Source organism: Nipponia nippon, unplaced genomic scaffold (assembly GCF_047370975.1).
Source record: "Nipponia nippon isolate SJK-2023a ecotype South Korea unplaced genomic scaffold, ASM4737097v1 scaffold_9, whole genome shotgun sequence".
Classification (NCBI taxonomy): Eukaryota; Metazoa; Chordata; class Aves; order Pelecaniformes; family Threskiornithidae; genus Nipponia; species Nipponia nippon.
In genome coordinates, this window is record NW_028262413.1 from 33,404,170 (window position 1) to 33,430,070 (window position 25,901).

Sequence of the window (25,901 nt, forward strand, 5' to 3'; positions counted from 1 at the left end):
TAAATCCAACTTTATAGAGAGAAAGAGATATCAAATATTAAATTCCTACATGTTTTCTGAAAATCAACAGCTGGATAGACGAGAGAGACCCTTGAGGCCACACATTTGCTATTGCATTTACATAGGGTTCAAGTAAACATTTAATTCTAGCACTGTGCTTATCCATAAAGCTTAGTTGTTACCTTGCACTCTGGCTGTCATTTGGAGACACCCAACTGCTCATCAGACAGGGAAACTCAGAGAGGAGTGGCTTCTGCTTGAGTTCAACTCATACAGGCATTGTGGATGCAATTAACTCAAACCATTTTATCCCCGGAATTTGATGTTTGAGCACCAATACAAAACACAGGAGAGCAGCAGCTTTCACCTTGGTGCAGTGAGCAGCCCTGGGCCGGTCACTACCTGATCCATGAGCCTGTCTCCACTAGCTGGTCAATGGACACAAGCATACCCCTGAAACAGTCACAGCATGTATGCAAAGCAAGGGAAAAAAAGGCTAGGTAGCAGACACGAGGAGGTGACAGTAGTGCAGGGCTGGGGGGAGAGACCATGGAGTGGATCTCAGACTGTGGCGGGTCCTAGCAAAGGTTCTGTAAGGTACACTAGGAAGCTAGAGTGTGCTGGGACATCCATGGGTACCATGGGGGCACTAAGTCATGGGGTAATTCAGGAATATAGACATGCTGTAGAGAAGAGGAGAAGGAACTGAAAACCTTGGGACAGGAATGTCATGGAAGCACAGCTGGAGTTTAGCACATGAGGAGTTTAGGATATGTAGGATCTAAGTGACTGGAAACCACACTTAGTTCTGCTGCTCATGGAAGTGCTCATCTGAAATTCAGCCACCCATCAAATCATGGTTTGTAAGTAGTGCATAATTTATGAGATACTTGATTTGTCTACCTGAGGAAAGTGGAAGGCTGAGTGTGTTCCAGTTGAGTTTGAACTTGTCGTTGGACACTTTAGCCAAGGAGTTTCAATCAGAGGAACAGATTACTGTGCCATCCTGTCCCATGAAAGGAACTGAGTTTGCTGTCTTAGCTTTCTGTCTGTGCTGGAAAATTACAATTTTCTCTCAAACTAGAAGTAAGACTGGATTACTAGTATCCTGTGAGCTTGTTGGCTTTAGTCTGTGTTCTTCTGTCATTTAGTACAAATCCAAATCACACAGAATTAATGGAAAGTTAAGGCACAGATTATTATTACACTGAATATGCTTCAAGGAATTAAAAGGAAAGTCTTCTCTGCATTTTTTAGTATTTATTGTAGACTTTAAACAAATGTTAGATAGTGAAAGTGATATTCACCTTCAATGTCAATAATCTCATCATCTTAGCAGACTTTAGTTCTCTATCTCTGCAGTTTAAATGGCTTTTGAATCTTCTGTTTCTTGCATTTTTAGTAGTTTTTCAGCTTCAGGTAGAAATTATTGTTTTGGTAGTTTTTCAGATCTGATATGGTATACTCCATGTATACTGCATTTTATTGAGGAATTTTATCTAGGATTTGATATACCCAACACATCTTTTATGTCTCCATAATATGATTGGGGAATAAAGAAAACAACTGTTATTCAAATTTCTGGATAATCCATTCCCATGGTCTATGTTCTAATCTTAAGGTGTTAGCACTGTAATACTTAAAGCATAGCAGAATTGGATGACACCTAAGATGTTACCTTCTTTATTGGGCAAAAAAAGTCCAGCTCAACTGCCAGCTGTGAGACTGTCAAGTAAAAAGTGCTAGCTCAACAGCATGCATTTTCATGTCAACTACTGAATAATTCTGCTCTACACAATGAAGTGGAATAATGGAATTTATTCCCACCTAGTTTTACGTTTCCAGGAGAAGACTCAAAATAAGTAAGAGCTTATGTTGAAATATTTTTCGCATGCTTTTAGAAAGAATCTTGGCTCAACTTCAGGGATGTTATTTTTAGATGTTTATTTCTGGTCTTTTTCTGGGATCCTGCTTTTAGATAATGAACTTTTGCCAAAAAATGCCAAATTTATTTCTTGCTATATAAATACACAAGAAAACCATGGCATTTCAGAAACACTCTGTGGCTTTTTAAGAATAACCTCTCTGTGTGTTTTAAATGTGATCTTGTGTCTGCTTGGTAATGCAGTCCATCTTACTCTACATAATTAAGTATAAAATAAGAACCTATAATAGGTATTTATGTACATAACTCGAACAAAAGGATTTACATACACCCATCTACAGTGATTTACCTGCTGCAGTCTAATTCCTATAAATCCTTTTTTGTAAAGTAATTTCTTTTGCTGTGTAGGTGGATAGAATGATACAGAGAAAATTGAAGCAGAGAGTTGTTTATTTGCTGGGTACAAATAAATGAGAAGGATTTTTACAGAGTGATTGCTCTTTTAGAGGATGGTTCCCTTATAGGCAATTGCTTGTGCTAAAATTACATGCCAGACACTCAGCTTTGAGAAGACTTTGTAGCTCCTTATAGTTATACTGTTCATTGCTGCAGTTCCTGCTAAAGCAAGAACAAGCAAGCTCCAAGGTAGAAGGATATTCAGGTAAAATATATACTATGCTCACTGAATGCTGCCTCCACTTGACAGCATTAAAAGGCCTCTCATGTAGGGCTAAAAACTTCACTGCCCTTCCTTAGTGAGGATTAATGCTTTATTGCCATTTGCATATGCCATTGTGGCAAACGGATTTGCCTCACTGAGAAGTGAAATGAAGAAAAAGACTCCTTGAGGTTACTAGGTGTAGCCGACACACCGGAGCTGATTTGGGGAAAGACAGAACTAGCTGAGCTAAACTGACAAATCAAATGGTAACAGAAATAAGGCAAAGTTTTGAGAACAGGGAATTGCATTATTTTCTGGACAGAGCTGGCATGGTTAAGGTTGGATTGGGGAAGGAGAACAAGGGAGTGAAAGGTGCAGAAATATACATTAATGTAAGTGGATAGTTGGAATTACAGTCACACTGATTTAAAACTGACAGGAGATGAGGGTCTGCGTTCAATGTAATGGAATACCAGGGCCTTTCACCTTGTAACTGCTCCCTGCAGCAGATCTAGTTAGGCTGTGGATAGCCTCTAGAAGAAAACACAGTAGATTTTTTTGCATTTTTAGAAATGTACCTGCTCTGCTGCTTAAATCGGTCTCTCGCTTCAACATACTAAAGACCTAGGCATATCTGCTAGTGCTAATATGACATGTGACCTGTCTTTTGTGGCCCACAGGCAAGGTTTTAATCTGCAGAAGCAACAAGCAAACAAGTGAAGTCCGCTGACATAGGCGTACTAGGTCATGAGGGGAAAGGGGGCTGGAGAGAGTGCAGTGACTGACCTTGCTATAAATGGTGCTACAGATAGTGGGGGTAGGAAAATGTGAGCTGGCATAAGGCAAGACCCATGACTGTAAAAGAATGGGGGTGCAGTGACTTCCTCTCTCTGCCTTGGCATTGTATCTAAGGTGAATTAACTTTAAGCACACAGTGGAGTCTGGATAGATCTGGGCAAAGATGATGTGAGAAGCCTCAAACTAAAATTAGTGCTCTGATTTTTGGTTCTCTCAAAAATACAGAATTTGATCAAGGTTTCTAAATAGCTTGCTAAGGTTCAGCAACTGTTAAGGATGTGCAGGCCTTGCTGCCTGGTAAGCCAAGTTATGGAATTAATTGAAATTTACGGTTCTCATTGTGTTTTAATTAAAGGATTTTATATTGTTCAAAATGGAGCCTAAGAGGAAGTTTCGTGTACAGAATCAAAGAAAGGTGGTCCTGCCTCCTGTAGATTGAAATCACTGTGCCTATTATATATAAAGCATTTTTATAGCAAATGGTTTCTAAAACTGTTAATACAAATTAACATAAACGCAAAACACTGCTACTGGAAGAGGCCATGCTTCTGTGAATGTGTATCTTGCTTTATTTTCAGCTAAGGAGAAAGCTACATTTATCCCCTCCAGACTTAGAGTATAGAAATGCAGTTAGATAAGAAGGAAAACTAATGCTGGGTATGTATGGCTCAGCGATGAAGGCAAACATGGAATTGTCTTTGTCAATCACATTAGAGAGGTTTTAAGAAATGCAGTTGTGTGATGCACTGTCATACTCAACAGTCACACAGATACTGACATAATGTGCAGTGTCACAAATGCACAGAAAATGGTTGTACCATCATGTAAATTATAAAGATCCTCCACAGTACTTCTCTACAAAACTTACTGCAGAGGTCTCTCTTTTGCTCAAAGACCTTCATCACACTTGAAGTGAAAGGCAGCCTACATTAGGCAACTCAGAAAATGAAAGCTTAAATACTGTCAGATAGCTGGAAATGTTTATTTTTTATTCATAGTAGGAGACTGAATCGATTTTATAGAATACTTCTAGCCCAAGAAGATTATAACTGATATCAGTTCAGTGTATATTTTCAAACTAATACATTTTTAAACTAGCTTCAGCAGAAGTTTTGTTAAAGGACAGATTACCTTAAGTCTATAGTCTCAGAATGTATAGATTTCCACTGAGAAATGTTTGTTGTAATTACAAACAACTACATTTTCCAATAAACATAGACAGTTATAAATGCCATATTTTAAGGGAACATAACACAAAAAAAACCCCAAATCCCAACATGTTGATGACCAGACAGTCAATACTACTTAATTTTTATAATGTAAACATTTTAAAAAAAGTTAATGATCACTATTTATGTTTGGTAGGATATTACCTTTTTTCTTTCCTCCATATGTATTGGCTGACGTGATGATACAGGAAAGCAACAAAAGTGAGAGAAGTTGCAAACTTTTCATTTCTTCTTTCTCTGAATGAGAGTTGGGGAATGCACGGCTAAATTCTGCCAAGAAAAGGAAAGAATTATCAATGCTTTGCAAGAGATTCTTTGCCCATTAATCATTAACCTTGAATTCTCCTGTCCACTGCTCCAGTCTTTCCTTTTATGGAAGTGAAAATGGAATTTGCCTGTTTCCAACCTCTTCTTTTTATTTCATGCCAGTTGTGGCAGAAATAATTTGGAACTGGATCCTCCTACCTTGCTCAACAGTGCTCGGCTCTGAATGCGGCAGACTTGAGGGTGTTTATTCTCTGAAATACTGCTAAAGGCCATGGGTGACCAGCTCAAATTTGGTTGGTCAACAGCTCAGTCTGAACACATTGCAAAATAATTGTAAGAGCTGAAGGTTAATCTAAATATTTCATTAACATAGACAATTCCTGGTAAGGGAAACATCAAAATTCTACATACAATAACCACTTCTCTTATTTCAGTTATAAAATTGGTGCAAGATTTGGAATAATCACAAAATGTTTCCTTTCAAACTAAGTGAACAATTTTTATCAGAAAAGAAATTTACTAATGAAGCACAATTAACCAACATCTCTCTCCACTTCCAGTAAAACAATTACAAGGAAGTGTATGTAGTAAATGTAGGAGTCATTTCAGAGAAAAAGTTACTACTAATATGGTATGTTTTGTATTGGAAATCAAAGCAGAATCTTAATTACAGCAGTGTGTGTAAATGCCACAATGAATAGGTCTGTACTGCAAAGTGTGACAGGGCAAAAAATACACTTGGATGGGCAGCAAGTATTAGCTCTAAGTAGGATCTCACACATCAGCAGGACCAACTACTGTCCTCTGGGCCTTGTTAGCATCAGTCTGGAGCATCACAGTTTTCCCACATCAGTCAGTGTTCTTGAGACATACTCTAGCTCATTTTAAAGGAACTAAGTGCCAATTATGATGTAGCCATGGCAGCACAGGCCTTAGCATGGGCTGCAAACCAACCCACATTTCCACTAATCATTGGATTGCCAGATTATGTTGCCAACCTCCATCACTACCTGCATACCTGAGCTAGTATATAATTAGACAGATAGGTCTATACTATACCTTGCTTGCATGCTTTGACAGCATTGTGGAATTTTCCTTAGAAACAGGCCTCTGGCACAGTAAACTTTCTTCCAGATTCTGAATGATTAAGAAGCCCTCAGGTGCCCAAGAGGGTGATAGTGTAAATTCTTTGCTAAACCTAGTTTGTTAAGGATTTGCTGTTAATAATAGCAAATAGAGACAATATTTTAAGAACTCTAAAACTATCTGTGTCAGACTAAACGACTGAAACAGAGCTTGTAAACTTGAAAAAGTACATTTTGAGTATTCAGTGACTCCCAGACTTTTTATGAAGCCTCTTATCATAATTAGTAAATCTAGCATGTGTGAAATGATAGCCATACCATGCCATCCTGAGGAATTTTTCATTGTTCTGTTGTTTTTATAATTAAGAACTATTTTAAAGTGTCCCAGCTAAAAGATTTTTCTCTCTAAAAATTTCTCTCTAAAAGATTTTCTCTCTAAAAGAGTAAGTCTCATAGGACCCATATGCCATAGCAGAACTGGTATGTTAGACAACAACAAAAAGTATTCTCAGCAGGGAAACTGCTGTCATGTTTGATGCATTGTTTTGGTATACAAGAGCATGCTTCATGGAGAGTCACCCATGGTGCTGGATGTTGCATGAATAAAGGAGAAAAATACAGATTACTTCCTTTCCCTGCTCACTCCAAAGAGCTTTGAATCTAGGATACAGCAGACAGCTAGAAAACTCTATAAGCAATCTCTAAGGTCATACCAGTCACCACAGTTGGCACTGATCTTGGCACACCAACATCTAAAGAGTTGTTGAGACTGATCATAGAATCATGGAATGGTTTGGGTTGGAAGGGACCTTACAGATCACCTAGTTCCAACCCCTTTGCAATGGGCAGGGACACCTTTCACTAGACCAGGTTGCTCAAAGCCCCATCCAACCTGGCCTTGAACACTTCCAGGGATGGGGCATCCACAACTTCTCTGGGCAACCTGTTCCAGTGCCTCACGCTCATGGTGAAGAAACTGATTGATCAGTGTGTGTGTGTGTGTGTGTGTGTGTGTGGTGTGTGAGAAAGTATATTAATAAAGAGGGAATACAGAAACTGAGGTGATATGATCAAAATGACTGGCTGATAAATATTCTTCGCAGCAGTATTTTCAATGGATGTGAGCAAGAAAAGGATTTGCAGTAATTGAGACAGGAGATAGAACTTGGACAAGAATTTAAGCTGTGATGGTGGACAGGAAATGCTGTATTTTAGCAAAGTTAACACTAGTGGAAATTACTGGTGTGATTTAGCACAGCCTTGCAGTGAACTTAGAAAAACGTAAGCTGAAGATGATGTGAAGATTACAGAACTGACTGACAGGTTGAATGGCTATACTAGCCACAGTATTCAAGAAAGTAGAGAGCATTTACGGCAGAAAGATTATAAGCTCTATTTTCTGCAGACAGGAATTGTTCTGGAACAGGGTGGTAGATCTGTCAGGTACAGAACAGGCTGTTGGATCTTTGTGAGGAGATTGCCTGGAAATAAAGACTATAGGGATCAGTAACTTTACTTCTCACTAGAGAACCCATGTAGGCAACCAGAATGGCATTATGAGCGTCTTATGAAGGATTGCTTAAAGTGGTAAGAGGAAATACGAGAAAAGAAGGAGTTGCAAAAAGAGGAGGAACCTGCCTTCCTCCCTGCTATCTGCATCACTTCATTTGGCAATCCTGCGTCAGTCATTGCTAGTATTAATTTGTCTTTTCAGTGTTGACAGAATATCAGCAATAATAGTGAGAGAGCTAAGCAGTGTTGTGGGAATAATTGTACAGCATTTGAATGAGAGATTACACAGTGCGTATTCAAGATGAGTTTATGTAGCACAAAATTGCATGCTATGGCACATTAGTCCACAGAGAGCAGATGCGATTGTGTTCTGGTGGAAGGAGCTGCTCCCAATGGCCTCTATAGCATTGTCACACAATGTGTTTTCAGAGTGTGGTTTGTTTTGTTTGTTTTTTTTTTCCCTAGGTCTCTTCTCCATTTGACTTACATGAGTAATTCCAATTACCTTTATTATCTACTCATAAAGAAAGGAATGGCTCTCCTGCAATGTAATGAATGTTAGAGATAGAAGACTCCTGATAAATAATTTTCCTGTGAATCCAAATATTGAAATCATAACCTTTGCCGTCTTCAACAAGTTTATCTGCTCACTTGGTGAAGTTAACTACTTTGCTTGAGCTGCTCTCTCTCAGTTCGGTTAATTGTTATGTTTGTATAACATATATAATATTCTACAAATACGTAACCTAATTGTTTTAGGAATTGGTTCCTCATATAAAAAGCATAACAAGTAAGAGACTTTGGTACATTATGAGAATAGAAAAAATGGAGACAGGTATTTGTCAGAAGGAACTGTGCAATAGCTACTCAGAGATACTTGCCACATGTTGCATCACGTACTGAAATGGCTTTTTTCAGCCACATTTGAATCTGTATGATGTGCAGTGAGTGGGAGCTGCAATATTCTGGGTGAAAATCATTGCAGAATAAAGAGGATCCTCTGAAAAAAAGAGGATGCTCTGGGTCTTCATATTAGTCCACTGGTCAATCATAGAGAATTCTGTCTGAATTAAACTGGATACTTCTGAGACACTAATAGTTGTCTGCTGGTCTGCCAGGGCAATATGAACTGTAAAACTGCTCTGCTACAGTTCTGTACCACTGGCAATGACAAAATTTCCAACAGCTGAATGCAACACAGGTACTAGAAAATCAGTGAACAGAAATCTCAGGGACTATAAAGAAAGCTGGGAGATTGATGTAGGAAAATGGCACCTCGAATATGCAGGCTACATCATGTCCTGATGTGACTTTCAAGAGTGAGTAGAAGGTTTATTCTTTAGAGTTGGGTATGTTTGTTACTCATACCCTGGATAAGGCAAGTGGATAGTTTGGTATTTGCAAAAACCTTGATTCTTAAAAAAATGTTTAAAATTAAGTTCTTAAATTTAAGGTTTAAATATATGAACGATAAAATTTAAAGGATCCATTATAAAAAAGTAGTTTTTCTTCTACCAAGTGAGTAGATCTGATCTCTCTTTTCCATAACACCCAGCATTTGCACATCACTTCATTGTCCACATTGAAATCACTCATACTTACTATAGTGATCTGGATTTTTTTTTAATACTAAATTTAAAAATAGATAATCCAAACTGCTTTTCTGTGGAACAGATGGAACACATATTTTGTATTGCATGGAGGCTAGTGCTTTGCTACTTTCCATGAAATAAAACCTTTTCTTAAACACACAGCATCCAAAAACAAATTTCTAGCTTATATTGCTGTATTTATATCTAGTTTGCATATACAGTAAGAGGGCTTGATAACCTTCTCTCTTCTGCTAGAGATGCTGCTTGTACAACATATACCCAGGAGGTATACTCTTAATCAGAATCCCCATCTGCTTCTTGGCTAATGTTCCAATTATAGTTAGACCTCTTGCACATATTCACATCTATAATAAAATTGATGGTTTCACTATTGAGAAGCAGCATGTGACTAATGGTGCACTGTACCATGCAAGCTTTTGCTTAAATATATCATTCTAATCAAGTTAAATAAAGGAACACAGAGCAGAAATTTGTCAGGCATACAGTCTTGTTTTTTTCCTGAGACCACACTGTTCATCAAGACGGTTTTCAATCACCTGAAGACCAATAACACTGTAGTACAAGATGTTCTTTCAGGTTTAGAAGAGATTTTATGGGCCAGAACTTCAGCTGGCATAAATTGGCTTCTGTGCAGCTATAATGATTTTCACCAGCTGAGGATCCACCCTGTGTTCCTATAATTACCCACTGGCATCTGAAAAAAGATTCATGTGATGGTTATGCTAATACATCTGAGGTTATAGAGCAAGAAAATTTTTATGTGGTTGAATTTTTAATGCCATTTTTTAATCCAGAATTTATTCTGCCTGTTTCATTTTTCCTAGGATTTTTTAATATCAAATAACTCTGAAGAGACATCTTTAGATGGACTTTTGTGTTTGGATTCATGGCCTATGTCAAACATACAGCAGCTGCACATGAGTCTGAAACTTCCTTTACAGCAATAGCTATTGAGCCATCAGACTTTTCAGTATTAAATTCACAATTAAATAATTGATCAGCAAACTTTGTTTTCTGATATGAAATAAAACCACTCATTTGCATAAGCATAGACTTGTGAAATATGAGTTTCTTCTGCAAGATGCATTTTATACTCTGTAGCCCCTGATAAGATAGTCTTCTTCCAGGACTCATCACCCAGAATATTGTCTGACTGTCCTTCGATGCACAGCTGGGACTAGGAATTGCATTCTTCCAATTTTAAGTTTTCTTGCAAGTTTAACACATTCTGTATATGTGTGCCTTTTAAAATTTTTAAAATACACTCCACTGAATAGTTTGTGTTATAAACAGCTGTAAACAAAGAAGAGAATCCAAATACAATTTCCAAGCATAAATATAATTGTATAGTAAGTGGGTCATCTGCTCCTACTTCCAACTTTTAAAAAAAGGCATTTTTTAGCTTGTTTCCTTTGGTGTTAGCCTAGTGCTTTTTGTAACAATGCATTAGTTGTTTAGTTGCCTTAGAGGAATGCTATTTCTTGGCTTATGTGTCTGTCTGTCTTCCTCATGGGTACACTGTGTTCACTTGGGGTATGTCTCTGAAAGCTTAACAAATCAGAAAAGCACAGATTAGATGAACCAAATAAAAGGGGAGAACAAATCCCAGTAAATCTGGGCTGCCCATGCTCTTGCATTATGTGTAGAATATTGTGTGCTTGCATCTTACTCCTGCTTTAAAATAGGTAAGGAGCTGGCCTGCTCCCTGACTTTCATTACAATTAGTTCTATTCTTCAGTAGACTGGGCTAAATTTCTGCATGGTTGTACACTACTGGAAAGGGTAACACAGCTTCAGACCTTTTTTCCACCTGCATTCTGTCTTATTTTGGATTTTCACTGTTGTCTGTGGCCTATTTCGGGGTGATTGTATGGCCTGTAAAATTTTGCATTGAGTTTATCATTGTTAAAGCAGATTTTTCATGGAGCTGTGATCTGTAACATGCAGGAAAGCTTCCATGAATCAGTATGGCAGTGTCAATACTGTAAAGAATAGATGTGCTTTTGGAAACACCAGCATGCCCGCTGAGGACATTCACCTTTATGGGGCTGTGTAAGAAACAGCTAAACACGTGCAACAAACCTCATTGGAAGACTGAGACCCAACCCAACCTCCTTTCCACCCCAGGGATTGAGCTTTATGGTTTTAAGCAAAAACAACACAAGTGCAATGCCTTTTGAAGCTGCCTTGCTTGTTCACCTCCCTCACATCAAACAGAAGCACATCTGGAAGAGATGAATACATGGTAAAACCAACAACGCTCTCTCCCTTCCCTTTCTAGGTACTGTACTCAGGAGGGAGACTTTTTAACAGCAAATAGAAAGCAGATTTGTTTCTGAAATTGATTGATGGTTCTTATGAATAAAGAAGACAGCAAGAACAAGACAACTAGGGCTTATTGTAGGCAACATATTTGAAGAGGATACACTTGAAAGCACTTAAAACAAAAGGCAGAGAACCATGCCAAAGTAAAGGAACTTGAAAGACATTAAACATTCAAGTGCTGATTGATGACTCTTAGGAGTTAACAGGCTCACAAGAGCAAAACGAGGATCTCTGTGGAGTTGCTGTCACTGAAATTGAGTCTTTATAAAAAGGGAATAACAAACAGACAAGAAAGCTGAAAGAAGAAGAATAGTATTAAAAACACAGAGTAGACACAAACAAATAGGTCTGAACAATGAAACAAAAATATCTTTCACAATAAGTAAAAACAATGAGAAACACAAACCTGTTATCTGAATAGATAAAAGTCTTCACAGCATAGCCAGACTATTCAATAGTAAAGAATATTTCCAGGCAATCATTTCTTCTGTACCCACTGACTGCATGATTTTCAACACCTCTGTCGGAAACAAGTGGTTCTGGCCACCAGAGCCAGGAGGCACTTTCAGGGGCAATACTGAAGCTCTAGGTTAAAAGAAAAAAAAAAGGATAGGGGAAGGGGGGACCTTTTCTTGCAACATCCTTTGGTCCTTTCTCACCTACCCACACGCTAGTGTCTCCTTGCTCTGACTCGGGAGCTAGCATGTTTTGGCTTTCTGCATTGCAATATTGTGGTCTTTATTAGTGAGTGTAAAGAATGGGAGGATGAGGAAGTGTGGTGAGGGAAGCAGACTGTTTGAGGTGGTTAATTATCGACCCTAAATGTTTTGCTTGTTCCAGGGCCTGAAACAGCTCTTGCTAGTCTTAGCAGAACTTAGATGCTGGATTAGGTAGACCCTTAGATCTGATGTATTTTGGCCATTCCTACACTTCTACAAGATTAGAGAAGATTACAGGATAGCAAACTGTCTCACTTGAGGGATGAAGAAGCCTTAAATACTTTGAACATCACTTAGGATAAACATACATTTAAAATCTTCCCCAAACTTTCTGAAAATTCGGCCTGAAAAATTGCCTGAAAATATTTTCAGGAGCTTTGCCTTCCAAAAATGTCTGGAGCTAGGCAGAAGAAAGGAGCAGTAAAACAATATTGCAAGTATTTAACCTTTTTGAACCTTAACATTTCAACTTAGGTTCATGTTCTGTTTGGCATATAGGTTTGAATCAGTTTGACCAATCTTAATTGATTTGGGACAAGGAATGTGATCTTTTTAATGCAATTTATATCAGCAGACTTTGTAATCAGCTGCATGCTTTTATTCCTTGGAAATTCTGCAGGTGTAACAAGGGCATTTGAAAGTTCAGTGTGGCTTCTCAGTCTGCTTACTGCTGTGGTGATGGGAGATGTGGTCCTTGGGATTGGATTTTGTCAGGGTTATGCTGGTTGCAAGCTTGTCTGGAAAATGCACAAGCTTATTCTTATTTCCTATGCTAGGATGAACATATCTAAAACTTCCTGGTTATTTCTAAAGGTAGGGCTATAAGACTAGCATGGAATTACCTTTTATCCCAAGCGACCGAAAGTGTTCTGCAGATCGACACCATTAAATAACACGACTGTCAGATTGTAGCTTGTAATAAGCAGTGTACTATCTGCAGATTATGTTTTAGGCCCCTGAGAGAATGTGTAGGAAAAGCTTTTGCCAGGTGTAAGCCATGGATCATTTGTCACTCTCTGACACTGAAGAATCTCAGACTCCTTCATGAGCACCAAACTTATTTGAAATTGAAAACTAGATACACCCCAGCCACTTAAAATACAAGTTGATATCTCTCTGTTAGTGCTGGAAATGCAAATCTTTGACTGCTGGATTAACCATAGGATAATTGATTAAGTACATTGACATTCCAGAGTCCATAGTTGTTGAAATGATTCACAGCAACAAATCAGTATTAGGCTTGAAGTGACTGTGACCATGAACTCAAACAATTTCTTGGTAGTGTCCTGTAAATACTGATGTTCCACAACTTAAATGAGAAATGAGAAGAGCTATTAAACACTAAATTTAGATGTTTCCTGTTATAACAGATTAGTAAAATTTCAGTATTCAGTGGGCAAAATTTCAGTATTCAATCCATCTGTGGTATTCATTTTTAGCACTGTGGAATAGACCAAAAGAGCAGGCGTGCAATTAAAAAGAAACCCCACTAGGGTGTTTTCTCTGGCTCCGCTTTCTTTTTTTCTAACTGTGTTCCTTCATTTGTATGTGGAGACATTTTATGGGGGGCAACATGGGTAAGACAAAGCTAGTTCTCCATCTGGGAGTCACAGTTATTGCAGCCAAGTGCACTGCAAACAAGCCCTTGAGCATATGCTACATACATAAGTGCTAATTGAGAAAGTCTGATGATGTCAGTTGCGTAACAGTAATATACTTTGCTAAATGACCATTTTGTGCTTGTGGCTTTTAAGTAGGTCTGGTTCAACAAAGTGCTTGAGAGGTGCCTTTACTTGGAAGAGGAAGCTGAGCAAAAGGCAAGCTGTGCTGAGTGACTGGATGAGCACCGTGGGAGTAACAAGGTCAATAACCAAGAGAGTTGCCACAGCCCCACTCAAATAAAATGGTGGTATAGCTCATCTTTCAGTAACTTGATTGGGAGATAAAAGAGGAGAAGGAAGCAAGCATAACAGTGGCTCTGCCCATAACATGCATTGCAAACACATACACAATTTGCTGTGAAACCCAACTTCTCAAGTTTCTTTCATGCATATTTATTCAGGGTCGAATGTCAGCCTTCATTTCTCACTCACATACATACAGGTGTTGGATATATGACATTAAAGACCTGAGATCTGGGGATTACTTAAATTTTTATTTTCTTTCTGTTTCCTTCTATACTTCAGCATGAGTTTGCACCAGAAAAGGAAATTCTGTTTGCAGAAGTCCATAATGCCTTCTGAGACAGAACAATGTCTAGTACGATATTAAAAGACAGGGGTACAGTATCCTGTAAAAGTGACTTGAGAGCTCGGAAACTTTCTTTAAAGTAAGAGAGATACTTAAAATTTTGGCCTGCGTAGTTATTGAAAAGAATTTTAAAGCCCTGATCAAGAATTACAAGTACCAAGCTAAGAAGTAGACTTCTGATGCTACAATTGCACATTTTTACAGTGAGGGGAATACCAGGATTCTGTCGTCCGCTGGGGGAATACCTTGCTACCCCCAAGTACCTCTGCTTTGGCTCAAGTGCTGAGACTCTATATGAGAAGTCAGACTAAGCTGTCATAATGGTTCCTTTCATCCTGAACAATTCAACCATCTTTCAGAGACAGACCAGGATGTAGTCACAAAATGTATCCCCAATGTAAGCTGCAGTTCATTGACCCTCCCATTCTTCCAAGTGTTAAAGTGCATGAATACAATTTATTTTCTGTTCTTGAAGGCTGACAGTTACCTAAAAGCTCTAGGACATGATTTAATTGGAAAACTACCATTTCATTTTGATTTTGGAGTTTTTGTTTTTCTACTAGAGTGTCATTTAGGTGTTTCTTTTCTGAACACTAAGAACATGTCCCTGGGTATGACCATAGCTGTGGCTGACGCTGGAAAAAGGATAAGGTTATAGACAGTTTTCGGTCCTTTTTTGGTCTTCAGACTTGATTCATCCAAATACTTTAATCATAGAGTGATTTCTAAGAAATTCAATTAAATCTCTTCCTTAAGAGTAGGTACCTACTTAAAAACTGCTGGCTTGGGATTTCTAAGTAAAGGTCCATTTTTGAGATACAGATTCTGCTGTCAGGTACACTAGTGTAATTCAGAGTTGTTTCACCATGGCAGATGGATTTGTATTTGTGATGCTGACAGCAGAGGTTGTCCCAGATTTTGATCTAATACTGAGATGATTACCTTCATCTCCCTCTGTCGAGTCACTTTGCACAATGTTGTCATATCGCTGTTGTGACTAGCGACGGACACGCTTTCCTAGTATGGGATGATTCTGCACTGGTGCAAAGCCATTGATACAAGGTGCAGTAAGTTTTTGCTATTGTTACCTTTCTTGTAAATAGTGAAGGGAAGGAGGAACCTGACCTGTTCTCCAGAGACATGGTTTAAAAATTCAGTCCAGCTACAGCAGATCATCAAGTACTGTTGCTATGCATTTAAAAAAAAAATAAAAATTAATGACCAAATCTAATAGCATGACAGTAAGTACTGTAGTTTCTAGCTGTTTTGTCTTTGCTTTTGTTCTGTTTCCAATACTCCGTGCTGCTGAGAATTAATTCTGTCTTTCTTCCTGTGCCTTTATCTATTGGCAATTCTCTCCCTTGTTCTTTACTTCCTCCCTGACACTGGTGAGCCATGGTTCACTCACCTGACTATGAGGTTTTCAAGCAATCTATGTATGTCTCCCGCTGACTGTAGTATTGTTTACTGTTAAAAGGAATTCACTTAGAAAGATAATGTATGGCATCCTGTGCTGCATCAGGCAAAGCTGGTAAAAATCACCCCCAAAGCAGGTGTATTTAATGCCACCATTAATATTGCTTACAGATTGGAAAGTGAAAAAGCAAGGAAAAGTAGCCTTTTGCTTTCTCAAGCTGTTTTCTCTGAACAATTTTTTTGTCTGTTAAGAAATGTCTTTAAACAATTCCACAACATTCAGCTTAAAAACATAAGCAGTAACATTGTATCTAGTGTTTAAAATATGACATTAAGAACCAGGTGTTTGGATCTGGTTTCTTTCTGTGTCCTTAGTTTCCCATTAGCTCAGTGGTAATTCACTCAACTTTCTGCTGGCTCAGATGCCCCATTTGCTAAAGGGAGTTTAATAGTACTTATTTTTCTGGAGTGTGGTGAGGCTTTATGAACCTTCTGTAAATGACATTGTATTTTCTGGAGGAAAGGTGCTATATAAGTCAAAGTAATAGTTTTGTATCTAATTGAATACTTCAATCTAACAGATGGGAGCAAAGCTTAAGAAAAATGTTGAACATGTTTTTTCCCTTGCATATTTCTGCTATTTTTATATCTCAGAACTCACTTTGAAATGAATGCCTGTTAAACGAACATAAATGTTAATACATTTTCCCACGCACAGTTATATGTTCCCACATCAAAAACTTTAACTTCGAATTTATTGTTTTTAGACCACAGACATTACCAAGGCAGGCTGTAAATGCAGGGAGGCAAACAGGCATTCCGTGTGCCGTTTGGCTGTAGCTCAGCTTTGCTCCTTTGCAGTGGGGCACTGCTTCCTCCCACTACCTACCCACATCTATTGGGATCCTGCACATTCAGCGGGGCAGATGTTTTCTTTCTAATGAAAATAATAGCTCCAAAAAGTTGTTGACTGTCTTTCTTTTACAGTCTCGTGGGCCGATCAACTTTCTGTGGGTTTTGAGTAAATATTGGTTGTTGTCAGCAAAGGGTGAGGTGAGCTGTGGCTCCATTCATGGCAAAACAATGACACCCACCGAGGAGGGTTGTGTCCCCATTACCTGCTGCAGTAGATAACTTCACGCTTTTTGCTGTTGCAGCCAACAACAAACTCAGATTTCTTTGCACACAGGCTCCCTGCTTCTGCTCTGATCCCTGCATTGACTTGAGTTCATGGCTCTGCCCTGGCCTTGATAGCAGTTTCAGTCTGTGCTCCTTTTTCTAGGGCTTCTGACTGGGGAGCCTGATAATCTTTCCCAAAACTTCAAAAGGTGACATGTTATTTGTTGAATAACTTGGGGGGCAAAGCACAGGTGTCAATCTTGTGAACTTTCAAGCTGACTAATAGGTTTATGGTGATCAGAGAATAGGTAAGCAGTCTGAAATACATTTACTATGGTGAAGAAGAGCCCCATTGCAAAGGCCTCATCCATGGGATGCAAACCTTTCTAAGTCCATACTTGCTGCAGCACCGTGGACCTGTACCTCCATGTCTGTGTGTTTCTTCACTCTATGCTGTGACATGAAACCCAGGGCAGCCACCGCTGGCCTGCAGTGCCCTCCTGCCACCCTTCGGAAGAGCACAGAACCAGGCAGCTAGCCTTTCCCCTGGAGATATTGTTAGCTTAGTTCAAGCAGGGCTCAGTGCCCTGCTATGTATTCCTTTCTTTTCTGTGTTCTAATTATAACTTCAAAAAAATTTTTTTTTTTTTTTTAATTTCCAAATTCCATTTGGCATCTTGTACCAAAATTTCCTGCAGAGAAAGAATTCAGACTATTGGATATAAACTTTTCTTCTCACATTCCCTCACAGATGGTCCAGTCTACTCTGCAGTTCATGCCTGACAGCTAGTTAATCTCACAGTGCAAAAACACACATTTAAAAATGCAAGTTCTGGATCAGCCTCAGGTAATCACCTCAACTATGTTCTGTACCCTGAAACTGTAGGTATGCAATGGCATGCAAAACACATATAAAGAGAATGATCCTGCTACTATCACTTACATGTACTTTGGGAGAGAGATCTGTATTTGGTACATATTCAAAGACACGGAAAAAAGTGTCTGCCTTTTCAAACTAAGGTATCTGGGAAGTTTGGCCATGGTAGTACCAATTAATTATGATAGACATATCATTCTCTTCTAACCACAGTGGATACGGAAAATATGTTTATTTTATTACTTCCAATCAACAGAGAAGATTTAATTTCCTTCGTTCATTTGAGGGGAACACTTTAATGAGTGATGGTCTACACAGAAAAAGACAGTTACATAGATGCACCTCATCTAGCCTTAAGGTAAATTGCCACAATCAGCTGTCTATCTGCAGTCACCTGGGCTGTGTAGCCCTGGTCAGGGCTATGGCTGTGGCTGTGGCACTGGAGGACCCTACAGAATTAGCTGTGCCGGTTCAGGCGTGCCTTTGCAGTCTAACCACACCACCTGGCTCCAGGGAGATGTTCTCCAAACAGGTCAGATGTCTGAAGAGAGACAACCTTGTCGCTGAGTGTGTGGGACCCTGTCTACATCTCACCTTCTTACGTCTCAGGATAAAAGCAGTGAGCAGCATAAAAGGGCTGCAGAACCAAGCATTCATAGAGTACTCCTGTACGCTCATGGCATGTTCCACTGCAAATGCTAGCCTCAGGTAAGAAGCTTTGGGGACTGGAGGGAAATATGCAGAATTCAGTCACATTTATTTAGTGGTGTGAAATTTTTGGCAATGATGTTACTCATTGTTTAATCCAGGAAGCCAGCTTGGACTGAGGCCTGCAGGGTTGGCAGTTTTGTGCCAGAACCTGTATCCAAATCAGCTGAGAAGGTCACTAAAAGTCTTACACATCCTGAGCTGGCCTTTCATGGTGCCCCTTTAAAGATACAGTTTAGAAGCTTGCCTTATATCTTACTATTAACTAAAAACATTTTTGGACAAAAGGAGCATTTTCACAACATGTTCGTGTAGTGTCTAGCATGGTGGATCAGACCTGCTAGGAATCACCTATACACAAGCAATGATTAACTGACAATACTAGTTCCCCTATTGTTTTGCAAGAAACAGGTTAGACAAACCATTAGAATTCCTTTTTTTTTTTTTTATCAGCGCTGACAAACTGTTCTTGGTTTCCTCTTTCTCTCTTTTGTAATTGATATTTTTGCTTCTTGGACACATTGAAGAATTCAGTCCCCGTCCTCCTTAAAAATGTCAAGAATAGTGTTTTTCAGCTATAAGGCTTATTGTAGAAGATCACTCTCTAAAATCTAGATGTAACTAGAAATGTTTGTTTTGTTGCAGTACACTAACACAATGCCTTCAAACCTACACCAGTGGCTTAGGGCAATTTCCTAAAATGTTATAAAAGGTGACTGAGAAAAGCAAGCCTGTTCATGGTAGGTCTGAATTTGCTATTCATGGACTTTAACCTCCTCTAGAAAACAAGAAAGGGAAGTGGAAGTCAGAAGACTGAAAAACATTGCACTGAACAAAACTTTTTCAAAGTTTTGGCAAAGCATTGGAAAAATGCTTTACACTGTATATTTGTTAGGTCAAATTCTGCACTCTATCTGATTAAGCCATCTTACTCCAATGTATTATTTCTAAAATATCGCTGAATTTACATATACATGTTTCTTCTAATGAACTCTGGGAAGTCTCATCGTGAAAAGCAGAATAATAATGCAAAATATGTTGTGGAGTTTTTGTGTTACTGGCATAATTCATTATAATTACAGTAATTTCACTTTGATACAGAAGGTCTAATAAAGATGCACCTTTGCTCAGTACCAGGAATCTTATATCTGAAACATATTTAAAATGCAATTTGTAACTAAAAATTTGGGATTTTTTTTTCTTTATAGAACTACAGGACCATTTTAATCCTCTTAATTTTTTAGAAAAAGAAGTTATTGTGTTTCTGACAATCACATGCCATATAGATTCTTAAAAAATTGTGTCTTCCAGTCTGTTTGTTCCAGATTAGTGAAATTACCATGTGAAATTCTACAAAAGTTATTACACTTTAAATACATCAGTGTTTGTTAATGCAAAAGAGATAAAACTGAATTCCATTTGCTCTGAAATGACAGTCTCCAAATGGCAGCAAACAAATTCCTCAAAATGCTACCTCTATTTTTGCCTGTCCATTCCGTATGGTATTTGTCAAGAGATAAGCTAACACAAAAATTCAAATGAGTCATTTACTCAAACTTTAAGGCTGAGTATTGAGCAGAACATTTAATGTCACATTTTCCCACTCCTTTTTGCTGCAGAAATAAGAAATTCAAATCAAGAAATCAGGATGCCATTATGTTTTTATAGATCATATATCAATGTACATTTTGAGATGGATGCAGAATTTTTACATAATTCTTTTCAGTGAAAAAATAAAAGTCTGCATAAAAGCTTTCAGAAGTGTCCCTAGGGATCCCAGAGAGGTGATGATACTTTTTGTTATGAATTAATCTTAGAAAATTTCACAGTAGCAAAAATCCTGAACGTTTAAAGAAATACTGCAACTTTAAGAACAGTTCTTAAATATTTGGGCTAGCATAACCCCAGGCCTGACTTTCAAAGGAACTGAATATTCCTGGTTTTAAATGACTTCCTATTCCTTTCCTCTGAAAATAATCAATTTCAAAATCAGTGGGGGTTTGGCAATAGGGTAATTTCCAGAAGAATCACTCTTTAACAGGGGGTCTACGGTCATATATAAACATATATGCTTACATATAGTTTTATTTTTCCATTTAGACTTAGGCAGAGTTGGTCGAACTCAATGAACTGGTGTAGTTCCCAGATTCTTTTTTATTTAGGTATAGGTCTTTGATATCCTTTTCCCCTTTTCCAAGGCTTTGTTTCATGCATTGTAATACTTGTTCTCTTTGAGAGAAACAAAATACATAATGAAATTATGTTCTTAGTTGGAATTACAGGATATGTGTATCACATTTTCGATTTCATAGCAAAGGATATCTAGGCTGTATCACTGGCAGATGACTACAGCTGTAGTCCTTAGAGAGCCATTAGTACTGATATGGAGCATATCACATATAGCCAGTCTTCATTAGGAATTTTGACAGCCTGAGGAAGGCAGGTTTGGACATACAGTATTAGCTTGTATTTGCTTACATTTTGAGCCACGTATCCCTATATTTTGCTGCTACATTGTCAGGGGAGATATTAGTCTGGATTACATAGCGATGATTTCATCTTGTAAAACAAAACAAAACAAAAAAAGAAAGCCGAAGGAATTGCTTTTGGGAGAAGATGATCCCATTACTTAGAAGAAAAAATTACTTGGCGGTAAATTAAGTGCATATCAAAATGAATACAACAGAATATGACAAAGAATTCACATAATAACTTGAACACAAGGATTTAGACAATATTTCCTCATTCATTCAGTGCATGTGATTTGCTAAGTCAAAGCCGTGTAAGCAATTTTGTGTTAAACACTTGGCTTCATAGCGATAGCTACTAGTAGTGAATTACATGGCCCAGTTACTACAGACGTGATAATAGCTGGCATTGTATAATGTTGGCAGTTTCCTAATGTACCAAATAAGGAAAATTCAAGTGTAAAATGTTCATATATACCATCATTTCTGAAAGTAAGTGCTTCCCTATAAGGCTGCTTAGTTTCACTGGTGCTTATGAATAGGAGTGGTGCTCTTCTGTTAAGGCAATTCGTTTTGGATTTTGCCCAGACAAATTGGGTGCATTGAGACTAGCGGGTGCAGAGAAGGAAACTCCCTGGAAGTCTGACTTTTAAAGAGTTGACCTTATATCACAAGGAATGAACCCAATATGCGGCTGGAGAAGTGTGCTAGAATGCCATACAGCCGGGCGCAGCAGTGCTTTGGTGCTTACTGCTTCTGGGCTGGTGGCGCCTCTGGGGCAGGCCCTGGGGGTGCAGCTCACAGCACAGCTGATCCCTGACTTTCCAAGTTAGTCAGGACTGTGGAGCTCCGGTCACCTCCTTTCCAAGCAACAGCAAAAGGCCATTATGATCCTTTCCTGGAACAGACTGATTCATGAGGAGAATAACTTCCAGTCCCAGAAGAAACTGAATAAAATTCCTTAAAAATTTGGGCTGCCAAAGGAGGAACTACTACAATATATATAAGCCATAAATACATCAAATGTGCATGAGCTGCAATGGTTAGTATGACGCCTTCTGGGAAATAGGTTTCATTTTTCCATTTCTTTCAAGATTTCTTGTCCTGGTTTGAGTGACAGAAACTCAGATCTATAGAAAGTGGAACATTTCAAAAATAAGTATGTTCTTTTCCCTGGGCAGGCACTTTGGACACCTGAAGAAATACTGATCCTCCTCCTTTGGTGATTACAAATCAGATGGCCTTTTAAAAAAAAACCCAAATAATATTTTTATTGCACAAGTATTAGGGAATTTTTATGGTGAGCTTTCTGGATTACTATGGTATAACAATTTTAAGTATAGGCACCATAAGCATCACATCTTTTAACTTCAACTGCTAACTTGAAACCAAAAAAGCATCCTTTGACTTACAGTTCTTGGACTTCATTCAGTCAACCTTTGAAGAAACAGAATGTGTTTTTTGTATAAATCAGGACCAGACTTAAACACATAGGGCAATTTGCATGCTGAATTTGAAGTTAAGATTCGACATAACAAAGGATATTACAAGAAACTGTGGTGAAGTTTAAAAAAATCAGTACAAAGCTAAAGTTTATTGCCAGTACTGTTCTTGCAGATCAAAGCTATGCTAATGTGGTCTAGTGTTACTTTAATATTTTGCAGCCTCTCATTCCCTCGGTGCATGTTTTAAGCATGCATATCACTCACTTTTATAATAAAATAACTTGAAAAAGCCTTCTGCTTTGTATTGGCCTCCTGAGGTAGAAAGTCACAGATATGTTAAGTCTCACATTGCTTGCTCCAGCTTCATTATGTTTGATGAAAGAAATATCTTGGTCATATCGCATAATATGCAGTAGTTCCTCAATAACTGGATTGCTATAAGGAAGGACATTTTTTACCTGGATAATGAAATTGTATCCTAGTTATTTCCCTGGTGTTTGTATGATACATATAGAAGGTTGCCACCATATTAACAACTACTGCACAGCATGATGGAAAGCTTTGAAAAGGAATCTTGTCTTTAGAGATGGATGAGTGGAACCTTTACAGTCTTCCTGAAAGATGTACTGTGCAGCTTTTTATTCTCTGTGCAGGAAGAGGTGTGTGTATATTCTAAATATAATTGTGGGTCAGAGTGTAAATGTTAGGCTCTGTGGACTCCATGACTAAAACCAGACCTATCAATTATGTCAGTGGGAGGTTACTGCCAAGATCAAAAGTAGATTATAGGCCTGGCTAAGTCCGCACTCACACAGCTTTGCTAGTGCAGCAATCTTGATGTGCTACCCTAGCAAAGAACATGTTGCTAATGTGGATGTAGGATATTCCAGATTGCTGTGAGTGAAAGATGCTTCTTCAAAAAAAAATACGTTGTCCATATAACTGTCTCTGCACTACAGCTTTTGCTTATGCAAATAGTCGTCAGTTTTGTGCATGTTCATGTCGAGTATTTACCAGCTCTGATTCATGATCATAGAAGCCTGGCCTTCAGTAAACAAACTAACAGGGCTAAGATGAGCTCTTGCCCTATGCCCTGGTGAGGGAGTTGACATCTATAAGATTCTCTTGCCCTATGCCCTGGTGAAGGGGTTGACGTCCATAAGATTCTCTATGCCACATAGGGCAGGGATAGAAACAATTACTCACCTGGCACAACCCCAAATAATCCTAGGGCATCCAAATCCCCAGTCAGTCATCAAATCAAAATTGCAAAGGATCAAATTTTGCAAATCAATTTTTGCAAATCAAAATTGCAAAGGATTTCTTTCTGATCTTTGTTTTGGTAAGGAAGTAGAAAAAGCAGAAAAAGCAACTCCTAGAAGAAACCTAATTTACCCTAAAACCATTGGATGGAAAGTTCTTGTCTTTCTCATGGGTGTAAGACAAGATTATTAGTTAAAAAAATTTAAAGTTTTTCAGTGTACACACTACAATACTCCAGTTTCTTAATTTTTGCCATACTAGAGCATGGGGTTTATAACTAAGGGATTGCAAGGCTTTGAATGTAGAAGGATTGAGAGATGATGAATGCAAAATCTTTGTTACACAAAAAAGTAGAAAATATTGATCAAAAAATGCTCTGTGGCAAACCAATTAGGGATGCATTGACAGCAAAATGACTGGCTCATCCATCTTTCAAATGAAATACAAAGCTTAGGTCCACATAATTTGTGGCCATTTTAAATACCTGAACATTTTTACTGAAGTCTGAATGCTGTTAATTTTGGTCTTCTGGCCAAACTCCAAACCGAATAATTATTCTGCTTACTCCTTTCCTAAATTGCAGCAACAGCTTCATTGGGAACAAATGCATTCATAGTTTGCTGACCTAAACTGCTCTTATATTGCTATGCACTATTAACTGTTGCTGCATTTCAAACCATGGCTGGCTGCACTTCCATGGTGGATTAAATGACCTCTGGACAAAGCATGTATATCTTTATCTTGTTTAAAAAGCTTTGGGACAAAAGGTGCTGTATGTATAAATGCTATCATAGAAATAATTTTAGACCCAGAATGTGTTCTCTGAACAGAGGAAACTGTTGGCATTTGGTGATGTAGATGGATGAAGCACAGAGACTATTTGAGAACAGAGCATGTATACTCATGGGTTGGAAAGCTGGTGGTCACTGATTGATTGTCGTGAAAAAGGTACTTTCGCTAAGAAGCATTACAAAATTATAGAGCAAAATGGGAAGCAAAAAGAGAGTGGAGATTTACTAGAAACAGGAGGCTCAGTGCTTTGTGGATACCTGTTTCTGTACAACGAGGCTAGCTAGCAGGATGCACTTTGGGTTTTTTTCAGAAGGAAAAGAGATAAAATTGTTGAGAAGTCTGATAAACTATCCCAGAAATTCTATGCATGGTTTCTTAAGGTTCTATGTTTTGTTCTAATGATGTTATAGCTTCTTTTAAAAAGGTGCAAACTCTGCCTGACAGGTGAGGGAAAGCCTAAAACAGTGTAAGATATGAGCAAGAGGCTTTTACAGGCTTTATCTTCCTACTGTGCTGTTTAGCTACAGCATCATCCTTGGTTTCCAGTGCTCTGGTCATTGTATAGCACCGGAACTACTTGCCTGGAGTGTTTTTAAGCTTAGATGCTCAACTGCACAGCTGTTTCTAAAAAAGCAGAGTAGTCTAAACACAAACAGTGAAATGAAAAAGGTATTTATGTGAACCTGTTCTAATTGTGGGAGAGACACATGGCAAGAAAGCACTCTTATCTAATCCACAGAATGGTTACAGAGGCAGCAAGGAACAAATTTTAACCCAAAGGCCTTGGCTTTCATTAACCTTTGTCTCTGTTGCAAGTAGAAGCACTGTCTGATCTTTTCATATAGCCTGAAAGCAGACTATGCTGTAGAGCTGGAAAATTTTCTTTCTGTAGATAACAGGAGTTTAGCAAGTAGAAAGCAGAGTTGTGCTCCTATTCTTCCATTCTCCTAAGCATTAGCAACTTCCTTCTCCTTCACTGGTTAGCAGATTTATAGTCAGGAAAAATCAGAAATTTATTTCCATCACCAAAGCTATTACTAAAATATATTTTTAAATGCCTAGAAGGCAGATCAGTACTTAGCAAAACTGAGCAGATACAACCTTCTACAGAGAGCTGGTGAGGTCTTGACCCAATAATGTAGTCCAGTGGTACACAGCCCAGGTTCCCAACCATCTCTGAGTGAGTGGCTCTATCACGTTTGTGCTGAGGAGTACCACTGACTTGCTCAGGACCCAAGTGGGAGACTGTCTGGGTGCAAATGTTTATTAACAGTAATACTGTGGTAGTATGAGCTCCTCAGTTTCCTTCTACCTCAGTGAATGAGGCTGCTGTCTCCAAACTGTAGCTAATGTTTTGATCATTAGGCTTTTGGCTGTGGATTTGTAAAGCATAGCATAAGCCTGTGGGGAAGTGCAGTATTCAGAGAACAAAAATATATAGAGATTTTGAAGTATTACATGCTTTGGAA

At 38.4% G+C, this 25,901-nt stretch overlaps 1 protein-coding gene across 2 annotated transcripts in view; it reads right to left on the reverse strand.

Annotated features, from left to right (window-relative positions):
* LIPC (lipase C, hepatic type) overlaps positions 1-5,053 on the reverse strand; it is a 64,967-nt gene extending 59,914 nt beyond the window's left edge. Inside the window, exons 1-2 of one of the 2 annotated variants that reach the window (XM_087743853.1) lie at positions 5,039-5,053; positions 4,718-4,843 (exon numbers count right to left, since the gene is read on the reverse strand). In XM_087743853.1, the coding sequence (XP_087599979.1) occupies positions 4,718-4,735 (18 nt within the window). In that variant the 5' untranslated portion in view covers positions 4,736-4,843; positions 5,039-5,053. The remainder of the gene's footprint in view (positions 1-4,717; positions 4,844-5,038) is intronic. The other variant, XM_009469785.2, reaches the window with a different exon arrangement.
* Positions 5,054-25,901: the final 20,848 nt, after the last annotated feature.